This window comes from Coregonus lavaretus (genome assembly GCF_964263955.1).
Source record: "Coregonus lavaretus genome assembly, chromosome: 12".
Taxonomy (NCBI): Eukaryota; Metazoa; Chordata; class Actinopteri; order Salmoniformes; family Salmonidae; genus Coregonus; species Coregonus lavaretus.
The window spans coordinates 33,198,646-33,216,201 of NC_139999.1; the positions used below are offsets into that span (position 1 = coordinate 33,198,646).

General features: G+C 44.4%; 1 protein-coding gene across 1 annotated transcript in view; it reads left to right on the forward strand.

The window, feature by feature from the left end:
* The window catches only part of LOC311139017 (testis-expressed protein 264-like), a 125,959-nt gene that overhangs the window by 15,031 nt on the left and 93,372 nt on the right, over nt 1-17,556 (forward strand). The window contains exon 2 of the mRNA XM_084173845.1: nt 9,115-9,336. Within this exon, the coding sequence (XP_084029971.1) occupies nt 9,115-9,336 (222 nt within the window). The remainder of the gene's footprint in view (nt 1-9,114; nt 9,337-17,556) is intronic.

Below are 17,556 nucleotides of genomic sequence, written 5' to 3' on the forward strand. Positions count from 1 at the left end.
TTTACCACTAGATGGCAGTAATGGCGTGCTTATAGCAAAGGGAGTTTTGCAGGAATACACACACGCACGCGCACAAACGCATTCGCATAACTAACAGGAATCAGTTTGCATACATGCATTGCATGTCATTTTGATATTAGGCTAAGCATCTTAATTTGACCTAGATCTATAGCCAGTCTGTACACTATTAATTCTGATGTGGTCACTCTGAGGTGACTGGCATCCCCACCTCTCTATGTTGGGGCATCACAGCCACAGTCAGCACCCAGACAGCCAATTAGCTTTAGGCCTGGCTGGCTCTCCTGTCCTGGTTGCCCTGTGACGGGTGGGCAGGCAGGCAGCAGGTCTGTGTGTGTGTGTCTGTTTTAATTGGCGTAATTCTCGGACCTCATTATCACACAGGCCCGGGGGTCCTAACAGGGGCTAGAGAGCACCATAGACACAGGTCATGTCTTAGATCAGTCTACCTCATAGGAGAGGCAGCAGACTACACACTGGACAGGTAGGCATGTAGACCACAGTGATGTCATCGTTTCCTCCGCTTATTGGACCGTTTGAGTGGAGAGACATCAGGTCTATGGTGCTCTCTAGTGTGGTGTATAGGGAGAGGTCCAGGGGAAAGCAGACCGTCTCCCAGACTGATGCGATTGGCCACAGTCATTAAAGGGATACTTTGGGATTTTGGCAATGAGGCCTTTTATCTACTTCCCCAGAGTCAGATGAACTCATGGATACCATTTGTATGTCTCTGTGTCAAGTATGAAGGAAGTAAGAGGTAGTTTCGCGAGCTAATGCTAACTAGCGTTAGCGCAATGACTGGAAGTCTATGGGTCATTCTGCTAACGGTAGTTAGCAATTGCGCTAGTTAGCAACATCCTTCAAACTGCACTCTCAGTCGGAGAGTAGCAGAGTTGTACAGATGAACATGATCAGTGCAGATAAGTGTCACATTCACACATTTCTCTATGCTGATCAAAGGTTGTCTAAACCAGCCCTCACCACACACCCACGACCGCTTCTGACACTGCGCCTTCACAGAATCCAAAGCTGCCATGTTGTGTGTATCCAGTATCCACCCAGATGCTGGAAGTCCAGTCTGTAGCAGTAGCTACTATTGCAGCCAGCAGCCCCAATCCTGCTGCCTCTCAGTCACAACCATGGGAATGATGTCACAACCAGGAGAAAATCAGATGTCATATGCGGTGTGAAAGTGCGGATGTGAGTGGGAAACGGCTGAAAGAGAGAGGGAGAAAGTGAGAGAGTATAGAGGCATAAAGCTCCCTCAGCTAAGGAGTGTAAATTGGCAGGAGTCTGACCTTCTTGAGAGGCTGGCTGGGCGAGTGGAGAAGAGCGACGCTCCGACTCATCAATAGGAATCACAGATCAGAGCGCCCAGCGCCGCAGCACTCCCAGTCAAATTGATTAGCAATTTAGTGCCTGTCGGCAGCTACAAACATGAAAGTGATGCTTCCGGCAAGAACGTACCTTTTTTAAAGGGGATGTAAAATGAGAAATGAATAGGCCCATGCCTTAAAGATGCTCTGAAATGTCTAGTTCCCGCAGGACTCTTATGTCAACACCATGATGCATTAACACTGTGCCTAGTCCCAACACCACAGTTTTTCCATTAAAGTTAATGGAGGTCTCTAGTGGGACTGACTGCATCAGGAGAACAGGATTAAGTCTACAGCAGGACTCCATTACATTGGGGAGTCTTGGTCACTCAGACACTTATCTCACACCTGGAGTATACTGTACATAGCTGTTGACATTAGTCACACGTGTTTAACCATGTTCATAATATGTCCCATGTGTGGATTAAGATATGGACTAGGTCTGAGGCAATGTTGATATTTTACACAGCTTACCAATGTCATAAAGACTAGGGCTGTGACGATACCAGTATCGCAATATCTTTCCATGGCAAAAATGAAAACACGAAGCAGACGGTTCATCCTCGGTTCTGAAGGGTCAAGGGCCCCCAATGGCTCACACAGAGAAACAGCTGTCCACACACTCTCCCCTCAGGCTGCACTGAGAGATCCCTGCTTCCCTGAGTTGTCCGCTGGAGGCTGGACGCGCACACACTCTCTCTCTCTCTCTCTCTCTCTCTCTCACTCACTCACTCACTCACTCACTCACTCACTCACTCACGTGTGACTGGGTTTCCATTCCATTGCCAATTGGACAGGTAGTCTTCCAGGCAGGAATCAGGGTGTGTGAAGATGTAATATCCTCAGTCCTGTGTTCCAATGGCACGTTGTGTTTGCTAATTCAAGTTTATCATTTTTTAAAAGGCTAATTGATCATTAGAAAACCCTTTTGCAATTATGTTAGCACAGCTGTAATCGGACCCACAATTGCAGATACTCAACTAGTCTCAAGAAGGCCAGTTTTATTGCTTCTTTAATCAGTACAACAGTTTTCAGCTGTGCTAACATAATTGCAAAAGGGTTTTCTAATGATCAATTAGCCTTTTAAAATGATTAACTTGGATTAGCAAACACAACATGCCATTGGAACACAGGACTGATGGTTACAAAAGGGTTTTCTAATGATCAACTTGTACGCCTATGTAGATATTCCATAAAAAATCAGCCATTTCCAGCTACAATAGCCATTTACAACATTAACAATGTCTACACTGTATTTCTGATCAATTTGATGTTATTTTAATGGACCAAAAAATTGCTTTTCTTTTGAAAACAAGGACATTTCTAAGTGACCCCAAAGTTTTGAATGGTAGTGTATGTGTGCCACAATTATTGGCACCCCTTCATTCAATACTTCGTGCAACCTCCCTTTGCCAAAATAACAGCTCTGAGTCTACTCCTATAATGCGTAATGAGGTTGGAGAACACATGGCAAGGGATCTGAGACCATTCCTCCCTACAGAATCTCTCCAGATCCTTCAGATTCCGAGGTCCACGCTTGTGGACTCTCCTCTTCAGCTCATCCCACAGGTTTTCTATGGGGATCAATTTGATGTTATTTTAATGGACAAGAAAATTGCTTTTCTTTCGAAAACAAGGACATTTCTAAGTGACCCCAAACTTTTGAACGGTAGTGTATATTTTAGAAATATATTTGTTTTATGATAAAAATGTATTTTTTCTTTCCATTATTTTACTTTCATTAAAGGTTAGATTTTTGTGAATATTTGGAATGAAAGACCAAGAGGATAAAAAATAAAGAAAACATTTTCACAGCATGTTTTGCTCATATTTACCAAGGGTGCTAATATTAGTGGAGGGCACTGTAGCCCTTACACTGCCTGAAGGTGTGTTTTGTAGTGGTTTCTTTGCAGCAATTCCACAATGAAGGCCTGATGTGTCTGTTACTTGAACTCTGTGAAGCATTTATTTGGGCTGCAATTTGAGGTGCAGGTAACTCTAATGAACTTATCCAGAGGTAACTCTGGGTCTTCCTTTCCTGTGGCGGTCCTCATGAGAGCCAGTTTCATCATAATGCTTGATGGTGTTTCCGACTGCACTTGAAGGAACTTACAAAGATCTTGACATTTTCCGGATTGACTGACCTTCATGTCTTAAAGTAATGATAGGCTGTCGTTTCTCTTTGCTTATTTGAGCTGTTCTTGCCATAATATGGACTTGGTATTTTACCAAATAGGGCTATCTTCTGTATACCACCCCTACCTTGTCACAACACAACTGATTGGCTCAAACGCATTACAAAGGAAATAAATTCCACAAATTAACTTTTAACAAGGCACACCTGTTAATTTTAATACAGGTGACTACCTCATGAAGCTGGTTGAGAGAATGCCAAGAGTGTGCAAAGCTGTCATCAAGGCAAAGGGTGGCTACTTTGAAGATAAAAAAATATATATTTTGATTTGTTTAACACTTTTGGTTACTACATGATTCCATATGTGTTATTTCATAGTTTTGATTTCTTCACTATTATTCTACAATGCAGAAAATAGTAAAAATAAAGAAAAACCCTTGAATGAGTAGGCGTGTCCAAACTTTTGACTGGTACTGTATGTCAAAAAACGATTGTCTTTCTAAAGTAGTGATGATTGACAGTTAGCCTAGGCACACTGCCAGTTGTTTTTGGATTTGGTTCCTGATTCCATCCACGTACACAATAAATTGACCATCATAGCCTCAATGTTTAGCCAGCTGTTTTCCTAACTGCTTTTATTTGCATACATACTTTATTTGTTACCCCATTTAATTCGTCCTGAAACAGACCAACTCCATAAGATGCAGTACATGCAGTCTCTCCACTGTGAAGCACCATTCGTTTCAATTTCAGTCAGCCTGGGAATCTTTTGGTTGTGTCGTGGGTCTATGTGGGACTAATGGCTTCCAATCAGACACCTTAACAACAGCAGCAACTGACAGTCCGTCTCTCATCTCATTTCACACAAAATGGCGGGGAGAAGGACTTGATGGCCGGTGCTCTTTTTGACTGAATGTGTCCTCCTGTTCTCTCAATCTCCTCTCCTTACTGTCAGTGTCATTGACTTTGCTCTGTTCTCTGTGGATGGATATCTCGTCTACTCCATAGCCCAATTCTATAACACTTTATTTGAAAGGTCCATAATAACAATTTATAAGGCATTTATAAGACATTTACAAACTGTTTTCTCACCATTTATTAATCATTACTCCCACATTTGTAAATGTTAGTAAGCTAGTTTCACACGTGTATATACACTGCGGCCAGTTTATTAGGTACACCACCCCGTTCACAAAAATGGTTCGCTCCTACATACGGTGAGTCACGTGGCTGTGGCTTGCTGTATAATGCAGGCAGACAGGCATCGAGTCATTCAGTTACTGTTCGATTGAATGTTAGAATGGGCTAAACGAGTGACCTTTGAGTGTGGTATGTTCGTCATTGCCTGGCATGCTGGTTCCAGTATCTCAGAAACAGCCACCATCCTGGGCTTTTCACGCACGACAATTTAGGGTTTACAAAGAAAACGTCCCGTCAGCGGCAGTCCTGTGGGCAAAAGCAGCTTGTTGCTGAGAGGTTGAAGGACAAGGGCAAGAATCTTGCAAGCTAACAGGCGGGCCACAAACAGGCAAATAACGGCGCAGTACAACAGTGGTGTGCAGAACGACATCTCAGAACGCACTTCTCGTCGGTCCTTGTCACGGATGGGATATTGCAGCAGACGACCACACCTGGTTCCACTCCTATCAGCTATAAACAAGAAGAAGCGACTATAGTGGGCACGCGATCACCAACACTGAACAATTCCCGGTTCCTGTTGCATCATGCTGTTGGCAGAGTCAGGATGTAGCGTAAGCAGCATGAGTCCATGGCCCCATCCTGTCAACAGTACAGGCTGGTGGTGTAATAGTGTGGGAATGTTTTTTCCTGGCAAACGTTAGGTCCCTTGATACCAATTGAGCAACATTTCCATGCCCCATAGAATTCAGGCTGTTCTGGAGGCAAAGGGGGGTCCGACACCGTACTAGATGGGTGTACCTAATAAACTGGCCAATGATTGTTTACTGCAGAAATGTCTACCAATGGCATGCTATCTTTTTGTGAGAAATTACACTGTTGGTCACTCAACATTAATAAAGTATAAACTGCACTCACTTTAGATTAGGGACTGCAAAAATACTTTACTAATGTTTATTCATGATTCATAAATGGTAAACACACTTTATAAATGGCTTATTACAGACCCTTAAAATAAAGTGTTACCTCCAATAGAGCTGGACTTCACATAAGCTATACTACACGCCATAATTGTAAACTCCCATTCAGAAAAGCAATTTTCTAGAATAGGCATTGATGTGAATTGTTTGTCCAACTACTGTGCTGTCCATCCAGAGATGTGGGTGAGTTTTGGGCTTGTTTACTGCGCTCCACTCCACAGACTCTGTGTGTTGTTGTTGGACTGAATGCTGCATCCGTCGTCCATCATTTTCTCATGCCTTACTGAAGACATTGATGTTAAGGAGGACGCTGAGGTCAAGAGGCTCCAAATTCACAGATCTATCGACTGTAGTGCAGTGCTGGTTTACATTCACATAGCCTCTCAGCTCCATCCATCCCATCACAACAGTCAGTCAACACGTGTACATACCACGTCATCCTGTTTCTGGGGCACTTTCTACATATTTTGGACTACACAAGCTAACCAAGAAAGATAAAATCGATAGAGGGCATTGCTGTAGTTTGAAACCAAAGTGCTAAATCAACCACAATGACTGGAGGGGTGATTGGTGAACCCTGCCACCAGAGCCCGGAGAGGAGAGAACCCCACCCTACTGTGTGTTACACTTAGAGAAACCCCACTGTCTGTTTCTACCCTGTGTGCTACTCCGGCATCAGTCAACATAAGGGGCCGATTTCCCATACCCAGATTAAGCCTAGTCCTAGATTAACAATGTCTCTCAATGAGGAATCTCCATTGTCATCTTTAGTCCAGGACCAGGATTAATCTGTGTCTGGAAAACGGGCCTAATGAGTGGTGTTGAGTGGACATCATGTAGGCCACCCATAGGCAGTGAGCTGATGATCCAGTCCTGATCCAGCCTGTTAACCCTTCCCCAGGATTTATCAGGGGGCTAAATGATCCCACGTTGCCAATCCAACCTAATATTTTGTTGATTGTAGGCCTGCCTGGCTGTTACATTTTCATGAGTGTGATCATAGGCTAGGCAGAGTGCATGGGGCTCCATCATGATGTACCTCTCTTCTCTTCTGGGACTGTAATACAGAGGTTGGGCTTATCTCCTAGCTTAAAAACAAGTATGTGTGTATGCCCCCACCCAGTACTCCCAAAAGCGCTAACGCTTTAGCGATGAGCGATTTGAAAGCGGGCCGATTATTGAGAATAATTAATTCCCAGAAGTGGTAGCCGGGAGGGAAGAGCACAGAGGGCCCAGGAACGGGGAAGATGAGGAGAGTAAATCCTCATTACGTGTCTGCTAATAAAGAATTCCCTCCGCCAGCCCTACCTTTCTATTGTTGGAGAGCCCTCATCCGTCAGAAAAGGCCCTATCACCTCCAAGCAAAGAATTTCTTTCAAAATTACTTTTCTTCCCAACAGGTCTCAGGAGACCTGGCTTAGAGGGGAACTGGGGCAGAGAGGAGGAGAATGGCACCATTTGTGAAAGGAAGCCATCTTGCAGTCTGCATTAGGAAACAATAAGCATGCTAAAGCATGGGGGGAAGGATAAACAATGACTGTTAAAGTTGCACATAAAAATCACAGCTTCACGTTCTGGCGGTTTGTGTAAACTCTGGCTGATGGAGGTGGAGATGTGATGGAGCTTACACCATGTAATGAGCTGAATTGGTTTTCTGAGGCTTGGCGAGGTGACTTGACAACTACGCCATCCAATTACGGCGCGGAGAGCTCAACTGTCTTCCCATTAGCCAACGCGCCAGTTGTTTGCCTGGGCCAATCAAAGGGCACTGTCAACTCTCCTCAGCCTCGTATGTGGACAGACGCAGAGCCCAGTGAAGCCAACTCTGTTTTTCAGAACAACTGTTTAAGGAGCCGTGGTTGGCATTGAGAACACAGCTGTCTGCCTCGGACAGACTGACTGGCAGAATTCTCCCTGTGCGTTTAGATTTTTGAAGACATAAATCTAACAAATATATACAGAGAGAGAAGAGAGAGAGAGAGAGAGAGAAGGATATTCCAATAGCTACATGTAGCGGTGCTCTTCTCTCTCCAATTGCCTGTAGTCTCTGGGGTATGTTATCTGGAGTGGAGTAGAGATGAGAAGCAGTGTTGCTGTTTGTGTCTGCGACTGTGTGTGTGTGGGTGGGTGGGAGGGTGGGGGGGGGGGGGGGGGGGGGGGGGGCGTGTATGTATGTGTGTGGGCTGTGAGTGATAAAAGGAGCTCTGACTGAATTATATCATTAGCAAGCGAGCACTATGTTTGGGCAACAAGCCGACCGTCTGAGACGAGAGCGCGAGGGAATGAGGGAGGGAGAGAGAGATGGTTAGATAGTGGGACGAGGCTGTGGGAGGGCAGCGGTCATTTCTCTCTCCTTTTATTTAACTATGTGTAGCTATGTCTTATCATAGCCTGGCAGTGTTGACAGGGACCAGTCATTATACACAAGCCCTGTTGACAACACCTTTTATCATGCTCATGTAGGAAGGTCAACATAACGTACAGTGTACATCAACAGCCTGGACAAAAGCAGCATCCATATGGACCGTTTGGTGTTGATTGTGTACTAAGCTGCTAGGAACACAGCCATTGTGAATGGCTTTGTTTGCACTGGCTTAAAGCGGAGCAGTAGATCAAATAAAACTAATACAGTCTTGACAGAATAATTCCCTGTCATCTGATATGTGTGTCCCCTGACGTGTTGGCTGTGAGAAAGACAGCAGCAGATCAGACGGATAGCCCGCTTACATAATACAGACCGTAGAATACAGACACTGTCACTCATTCTATTACTTGCATGGCCCAGCCACTGGTGGGGAAGAGGTGTTTGGATATTAAAGGGAGACTGGAGACTCTCTTATGACTTTTTTCACCATTGCTTGATCTTGTATTCCCCTGTACCAGGTCCTAGCCTGGTTTCTTTATGGTGTGAAAACTTGTATTGAATAAGTGTGGCTAGGGAGAGAGAGGAGAAATGGGGGATGGATGGTGTAATTATAAGATGTGTGTGTGTGGGGCTATCAGCGATGTTGATGAGTGGCGCTGGATGCCATCTGTGACCCTGTGCCGTGCCAGCATACACAGACGGCACCAGTCACATAGAGGAGGACCGTCAAAGGCCTACAGCAGCACCGCCCAGCCAACCAGCCATGTCTCTGAAATCTGGCCTCATGTGTCACTCTTATATCACTGTATCATCAGCTACCAGACAGCCTGCAGCCAGGCTGGAGCCCAGTGTGATTGACAGCTCACTGTCTGACGTCCACGCACACACTGCTGTTTAAAGATTCTCCCATTCCTTCTGCCTTCTGTTCTCTTGTACGAGCTGATCTGACTGGAGGGCTGGGAGGGTGGATGGGGATTTATATGTACTGAGCAGAATATTTTAATCCCTTTTTGGTCTCATCTTGTATACCTTTCTGTTTCCTTCTCCCTTTCTGTCCCTCTCTCTGCCTCTCTTTATCTCTCTCTTTATCTCTCTCTCTCTCAGGTGCCTGATGACCAGTGTCGCTACATCGTGGGCAGTATCCTGAGCGAGGGAGAGGAGCAGCCTGACGAGGAGCTCCAGAAGCTGTATGAAAAGTTTGGCTTTAAGGTGCTGTCCCTTCCTGAGGTGTCCCTGGCTGTGACCACCACCTTTCCCTCCACCACCCCCCTGTCCCACTGGCTGGCATCCTACAAAGTCTACCCTGAGCTCCACAACTACATCATGGTATGTACCATACACTATCATTGGAGTCCTCTATGTGGTACAAAAGGCTTCCATACAATTAAGCCACCACATTGAGCCTTTGCTTGCCCTTCTCTGGGTTGTAGCAGGCACTGTTCTTACTTCCACTGCTTTTCTTTTCATGAAACATAGGATAGGATGTAGTGACACACTCTTGCTCTGAAGCAAATTATTTCTTGAAAATGTACATTTCCTCAGCCTGCACCTCGCCAATTAAGATGTGTGCGTACCTGATACTAGAAAATTAATTTTCACAATACCTGCCCACAGCAGTTTGCCTTATGTCCCTTTGTAGATAACTGCAGTCCTGTGCTCACAAAACCTCCTCCTCTTTTCTACTCTGTCTTTGTCAAAAGTCCTCCGTCTCTCTGCTGTATGTGTTGTTTAATTCATCATGCTAAGCAGAGGATTTCTTTAGAGCAGATGAAGAATGGATGAAGGGGCAGGAATTGAAGGTAGGTGTGGGTCATATGCTGAGCCTCTATGTCCTCAGGCCTGGCCCCGGAAAAGCTATTGACATTTACTGATGACATTTACACACATGGATTCATTCAGAGGCATCCCTCTGCATGCGTAATGCCCTGGATGTGATATGATTGGAGGGTCTGTGTGTGTGTTATGGGTCTAGCTGGGGAGCGAGTGGAGTCCTGGGGTTCAGTCTGGAAAGATAAATGGGGGTCAAATATGTTTAAGTTATGAATTGCAGGGTCTTTGATTTCGGGTTATATGGTAGTATAGAAGATAGTGGTTTGTATGTGTGTCAGCTCCTATTGAATGATGAATGTGATAGTCAGAGGAGTTGGCTAAAGCACTTACAGATCTGGGAACAGGCTTTACCATATACATTTTGGATGTGCATATTTCTCATCAACTGTTAAAGGGCAACTCCAACAGTTTTCAACCTCATTTTCATTATCCCAAGCACAATACCAGTGTCAACATTTCTAAGTTTTGTAGAAAAAAATTGGCCTAGAAACTCGTTGCAGGTTTAGAAAGTCACAGAGAAACATTTGTGTTTATCTTTCTGCTTATCTTTTTAACCACAGATCATAGAAACGTGCTGTTTTCACATATGTAGACACTGGTTTGGTGCTGGAGATGATGAATATGAGGTTGAAAAGTGGCGGAATTGCCCTTTTTAAGTAGTTGAAAAGGATTTCTTCAGGCTGTTTTCCCCTGGGCACACTGACCATGTTTGTGCTGACAGTTGCTAGGGTGATGCCAACAATGCCAGTGTGGCATGGTAGTGACACTTTGATGTGTAGAGCCCTCCATCTGTTGTAGAGGTGTGTTGGTGGGCAAAGAGAAGGAAGAGCAACACGCAACTGAGTCTGCCCACTGCTCACGCCACTGATACAGCCCTGTCAGCACATCAAAGATAGTCCCAAAATAGCCACATATGCACACTTGTCACATGTAGATAATTACTGAAAAGCTTGTGTGGGTTTGGCTGTTGACATGACATTATGGATTACTTTCAGCACCATGCTAGACCACGATAAATCCTTAACTCTGTTGAAGGCTTACGGTAGCCATTTGCCTTGGTGTTCCATGACTAAGGGAACTACTACACCAAGTGGAAGCAGATCAGCAAAAAGCATGTAGCCATCAACCCAATTGATAATCTCACACCCCACTATGCCTTCTGTTACATAACCATGGGCAGAGTATGTGTCCGCCAGCCTGCCTATAGCTGATGGCAAGGCGGTGAAAGCAGTATCATGTCCTACTCAGAGCAGTGAAAGCGCCATGCTCCGCTCTCCTTCGGCTGCGTGAGGCCCATAACGCGGCTCGTCAGAGTCCATCAGCTGCCCAGCAGTTGACCTGGGCACTGTGCCAGGTTATTAAACCCTCTGCCCCAGTCGCTGTCTGTCCACGGACTCGCTACTGTTAACATCCTCAGCCTGAGGAGTCAATGTGTGAGTGATGCGCCGGGCTGTGTGTTAGTGGGGTTAGCGCTGTCAGTGGCTTATGCATAGGGTCCATGGCTAGGCTAGTGATTCCTGGAGGGTAATGTAGAGAGGGCTGGTGTGAGGCTGGAGTGTAGGACAGGAGTAGGGCTGTGCCTAGGTATGATTAATTGAGTAGGGTAGGGAGGAGACGAGAGGGGGGAGGGCCCCCGATGTAAGTTCTTATAGTACTACACACTGTCCCCTCTGCTACAGGGTGGTGGGAGCCTAGCTTTTTGAGGGCCCCATCATATCTCTAAAAGGCAGTGGAGAGTTTTAGCACAAGAGCCAGTGAGAGGCTTCCTGGCATTAGCAAGCCTGACAATGCAACAGAAGGGTTAAGTGGGTGGGCTGGCACAGTGGGTTTCATGCATTCTGCCACACTCAAGTACATGTGTTTTCTCCCACTGGCCATATGCCGAGCCTGCCTGCCTGCCTGTCTCTCAGGGCCCTTGCCTCACTCCAGACTCTAGGCTCTAACGGCTCCCGGCTCCCAGAGACTAGGCTACATGTTGGCTGTCAGGAAAACAGGTTAAGTGCAGAGATGCTCCCTGGAGCTCTCCCACGCCATGGTCCAACAGCCCCCCTCCTCTCCATTTTAGCCCTCCTAATCTCTCACCCAGTAACTCTGGCAGGAAGAAAGCTGCCTCACAGACACACTCACATACAGCAACATGTCAGACAACGCAGTCAAACTCCTTACATTTCAGTACATTTCAGATTTGTTATAATTCAATGATTTTACAAAGACAAATGCATTCTTTACTGTTGGGGCATGTTAGTGTTTCTAGCACTGTTTATGTTTTGACTGTTTTGGTGTCTGTGCCTTTGCAGCAGTAAAAACAGCTGCAGCGTACGTACGTGGGCGTGTGTATCTACAGTATAGGGACTGCAAGGACTGTGTAGGCAGAGCTCCCAGAATCAAAGGCTTGATGGTGAAAGGAGAGAAATTAGTGGATAAAGGAGAAACGGGCACATTTTATTAAGGGGATTGCAGCAGGCTCTGCCTGATCTTTGTTAATGCACCTTTTCAGGACACTGCAGGTCACAATCATCAGGGTGTTATTTCCAGGGCTGACTCATACAAAACTCTCTCTCAATAGTCCCCCCGAGCCAAAACAGGAGGGGAAGCGTACAGCTCCAGTCCATTTAGTAATCAATTTAGCTGAGCCGGGACTTAAACAACCGAGGCCTCTTCAGGGTTCTACAATAACTATTTCCACTACTTTTTCAGTTGGTGGCACCAGCACATGATTTGGTCGCACTATTTATATATTTTTAATAAAACAACGTATAATTGACCTGGCCTGTGTCCGATAATGTGCCTGCATTCCATCTAGAACCAGGCTAATAATGACTAGCCATCTTTTAAATTAGCATGTCCTACATTGCTTTGGAGAGATTGACTGTAACAGCAAAGAAAAGAGTGCCATGTGTTCTTTTCTGCTAAATCCTCTAGAGGGCAGAATTTGAAAAATCGATACTTGATACCAAAATGATACCACATCGCTCTCAAAATCACCCTTTTTAATAGAAAAACTACAAAATTGCTTAAACCATATTAGGGGGAAAATCTGAGAAATTCAGATTTTTTTGTGTAGTTACCATTTAATTCAGGTGCACACCAGCCAGAGTTGTGTTTGGCTAGCAGTGTTTCTTTAGTGCACTTGTGATGGAAATCTTCAAAACAAATGGACATTGGATTGATGCAAATAATCATGATTCTGCCAGGTAGGCATAGGTTACTTTGTAGTTACCTTTTAATTGCCTTTCCATCTACCCGAAAACGGTCAGGCTATCATTAGCATTGCTAACGGCTACACAAAGTGGTAGACATATACAGTGCCTTGCAAAAGTGTTCATCCCCCTTGGCGTTTTTCCTATTTTGTTGCATTACAACCTGTAATTTAAAATGGATTTTTATTTGGATTTCATGTAATGGACATACACAAAATAGTACAAATTGGTGAAGTGAAATGGAAAAAATTACCTGTTTCAAAAAATTCAAAAAAATAAATAACGGAAAAGTGGTGCGTGCATATGTATTCACCCCCTTTGCAATGAAGCCCCTGAATAAGATCTGGTGCAACCAATTACCTTCAGAAGTCACATAATTAATTAAATAAAGTCCACCTGTGTACAATCTAAGTGTCACATGATCTCAGTATATATACACCTGTTCTGAAAGGCCCCAGAGTCTGCAACACCACTAAGCAAGGGGCACCACCAAGCAAGCGGCACCATGAAGACCAAGGAGCTGTTCCATAATATAATGTCATAAACAGGCCAATCAATATTTACTCAAATTATATACTTTTTGCTCTTATTTGTGTCACTCAGATTGTACTTTAGGAATGGAGATGTTGTTTCCAGTCATATAAACATATGTTTGCACTTACTTTTTGTGGCTGTGAGTCTGATTGTGGGTAGAGATAGTACAGTGACAGAATTGTTCTGCTATATTAGCAGCATATGTACACACACACTACCGGTCAAAGGTTTTAGAACATCTACTCATTCAAGTGTTTTTCTTTATTTTTCACTATTTTCTACATTGTAGAATAATAGTGAAGACATCAAAACTATGAAATAACACATATGGAATCATGTAGTAACCAAAATAGTGTTAAACATATCAAAATATATTTGAGATTTGAGATTCTTCAAAGTAGCCACCCTTTGCCTTGATGACAGCTTTGCACACTCTTGGCATTCTCTCAACCAGCTTCATTAGGTAGTCACCTGGAATGCATTTCAATTGACAGGTGTGCCTTCTTAAAAGTTAATTTGTGGAATTTATTTCCTTCTTAATGCGTTTGAGACAATCAGTTGTGTTGTAATAATAATATGCCATTTAGCAGACGCTTTTATCCAAAGCGACTTACAGTCATGTGTGCATACATTTTTACGTATGGGTGGTCCCGGGGATCGAACCCACTACCCTGGCGTTACAAGCGCCATGCTCTACCAATTGAGCTACAGAGGACCAGGTAGGGGGGGGTATACAGAAGATAGTCCTATTTGGTAAAAGACCAAGTCCATATTATGGCAAGAACAGCTCAAATAAGCAAAGAGAAACGACAGTCCATCAATACTTTAAGACATGAAGGTCAGTCAAGACGGAAAATTTCAAGAACTTTTAAAGTTTCTTCAAGTGCAGTCGCAAAAACCATCAAGAGCTATGATTTAAACTGGCTCTCATGAGGACCGCCACAGGAATGGAAGACCCAGAGTTACCTCTGCTGCAGAGGTGAAGTTAATTAGAGTTACCAGCCTCAGAAATTCCAGCACAAATAAATGCTTCACAGAGTTCAAGTAACAGACACATCTCAACATCAACTGTTCAGAGGGGACTGTGTGAATCAGGCCTTCATGGTCGAATTGCTGCAAAGAAACCACTACTAAAGAACACCAATAAGAAGAAGAGACCTGCTTGGGCCAAGAAACACGAGCAATGGACATTAGACCGGTGGAAATGTGTCCTTTGGTCTGGAGTCCAAATTTCAGATTTTTGGTTCCAACCGCCGTGTCTTTGTGAGACGCAATGTGGGTGAACGGATGATCTCCGCATGTGTAGTTCCCACCGTAAAGCCTGGAGGAGGAGGTGTTATGGTGTGGGGGTACTTTGCTGGTGACACTGTCTGTGATTTATTTAGAATTCAAGGCACACTTAACCATGGCCATTCCATCTGGTTTGGGCTTAGTGGGAATATAATTAGTTTTTCAACAGGACAATGACCCAACACACCTCCAGGCTGTGTAAGGGCTAATTTACCAAGAAGCAGAGTGATGGAGTGCTGCATCAGATGACCTGGCCTCCACAATCCCCCGACCTCAACCCAATGGAGATGGTTTGAGATGAGTCAGACCGCAGAGTGAAGGGAAAGCAGCCAACAAGTGCTCAGCATATGTGGGAACTCCTTCAAGACTGTTGGAAAGCATTCCAGGTGAAGCTGGTTGAGAGAATGCCAAGAGTGTGCGAAGCTGTCATCAAGGCAAAGGGTGGCTATTTGAAGAATCTCAAATATAAAATATATTTTGAGAAGTAAAAAAAAAATGTGGTTACTAAATGATTCCATATGTGTTATTACATAGTTTTAATGTCTTCACTATTATTCTACAATGTAGAAAATAGTAAAAATAAAGAAAAACCCTTGAATGAGTAGGTGTTCTAAAACTTTTGACCGGTAGTGTACAGTACACTACTAGTTGTGTGTCAGCGTGAAAAAAGGCTTCACATGTTTTGTCACGCATATAGAATGTGGCCCTTCACTTGGTTTCAAAAGCTGAATGTGGCCCTTAAGCCAAAGAGTTTGCCCACCCCTGCCCTACACACACCGCACACAGCAGGGCTCCATATTCAGGTACATTTGCCAGAAGAACACAGGGCCAATGCCATGCAACTGAAAGCTTCTGGCCCAAATGGAGAGAAAAAAATACTGACCTGCGGCAAGATCTGACAGGAAAGCGAATGATGCATGCATAATTTCAATAGCAGATGATTTTATCTTTCATTTGCGGGCTGAGCAAGTAGCCTATACAGGGTTCATACAGACATTGGCAAGTCAAATTCAAGGACTTTCAAGGAATTTTTCAAGCACTTCATTGTAATTTTCAAGGACCTACATTTTATATTTAATTGTTGTAATAGCCTCCCCCCAAAATGTATGCAAAAAAAAGTATGCTTTACCACTTTAAGAATAATTATTTTTATTTATAGGCCTATCCAATGGCATTATGCATTGACATTCACATTATTTTTACATTCTAAAATATGTCTGAATAATGTGGCCATTGCCTGACTAAATAAACAGCATGCACCCGACACAAAAACACTAATGAAGTCTGTCCATGGGGTTCGTTGGTGATGTGGACACCAAGGAACTTGAAGCTCTCAACCTGTTCCACTACAGCCCCATCGATGAGAATGGGGGCGTGCTCAGTCCTCTTTTTTTTCCTGTAGTCCACAATCATCTCCTTTGTCTTGGTCATGTTGAAACGGCGGGAAACAAACAAAAGCTGCTACATCTCTCATAAAAACTGATCAGAAAATAAATCACAGTCACAGAATAATTAGATTAGTACATCGAAATTGCCTACCATAATTTCAATGACTTTTCAAGGACTAAATAGCCTATACTATACAATGTCTGATTTTCAAAGTATGATGATTTTCAAGGCAGGATATTCCATGATGACTGAATTGCGCATCGCAAATATTTAACCAAGACTTTGAACTTTTTAAATACCTGGGTTGCATACCCATTATTTTCTTAGCATTTACTGGTATATATCATAACTTGGAAAAAATGTCCTACCGTTTTCCTACCCCTACGGCTGTCGGTCTTAGGTAAGCTGCTCCACACAACAACCTGCTGTTTGAGAGCTCTGGCCGACAGATGATCTATAGGGTGTTGCAAATGCACGGAGGCTTGTTGTGCAATTAAACTGAACGTCTTTACTTCAGATCAACATGTCAACAGCTCGTACAAAACTCACTCATTCAATCCTCACACCTCCGTACACGCACAACGTGCCTGATACATTCTTAAAGCAACAGTATTCAACTGAGCTACGAAACCATATTACTGAACACAACACCCCCCCAACCCTCCCCACTCGAGTTCATATGGTCTTTAAGCCACAAGGGAGGAGCTATGACCCGTTGGGGTCTCCCAGTGGTCCGAGGTGCGGCTGGTGGCAGGGGAACTGCAGGCATTTGAGGCCTGAATGGTGGAAGGGCCCTGAACTGAGCCTGGTGTAGAGGTGGAGGTGCGTGAGCCCCTTGACCTTGTTCCTGCCCATGGTGAGTTGTGGACAGACGGGTCAGGAAAGGATCCCCCACAGGCGAATGGACCTTTCTGAGGCGATTTTCATGCCAGCGGGATCCATCCTGAAGTTGGAATGTTGCATGCCCTAGCTGTCGTTCCACGCTCAGGGGCTTGGACCAAAATGAGGACAGCTTGTTCCGACAGTTGTCAGTACTGATCCGCACCCAGTCCTGGGCCTTCAGGCTTGTTTGTTTCACTCTGTGAGACGTGTCATAACGTTGTTTCATCCGTTGCTGTGCCGCTCCAACATAGGCTTGCTTTGCTGCAGCAGGTTGTTCTTTTGTTTTGGGCAGAGGAAGTCCAAAGGGGAGTTTCAATTCCCTGCCAATCATCAGGGAGGCAGAAGACACCTCAGTTGTGGAGTGCTTGGTAGCCATGATGTGGAGTAGTGTAAGGCACAGAGCCACATCAAAAGGTTGTCC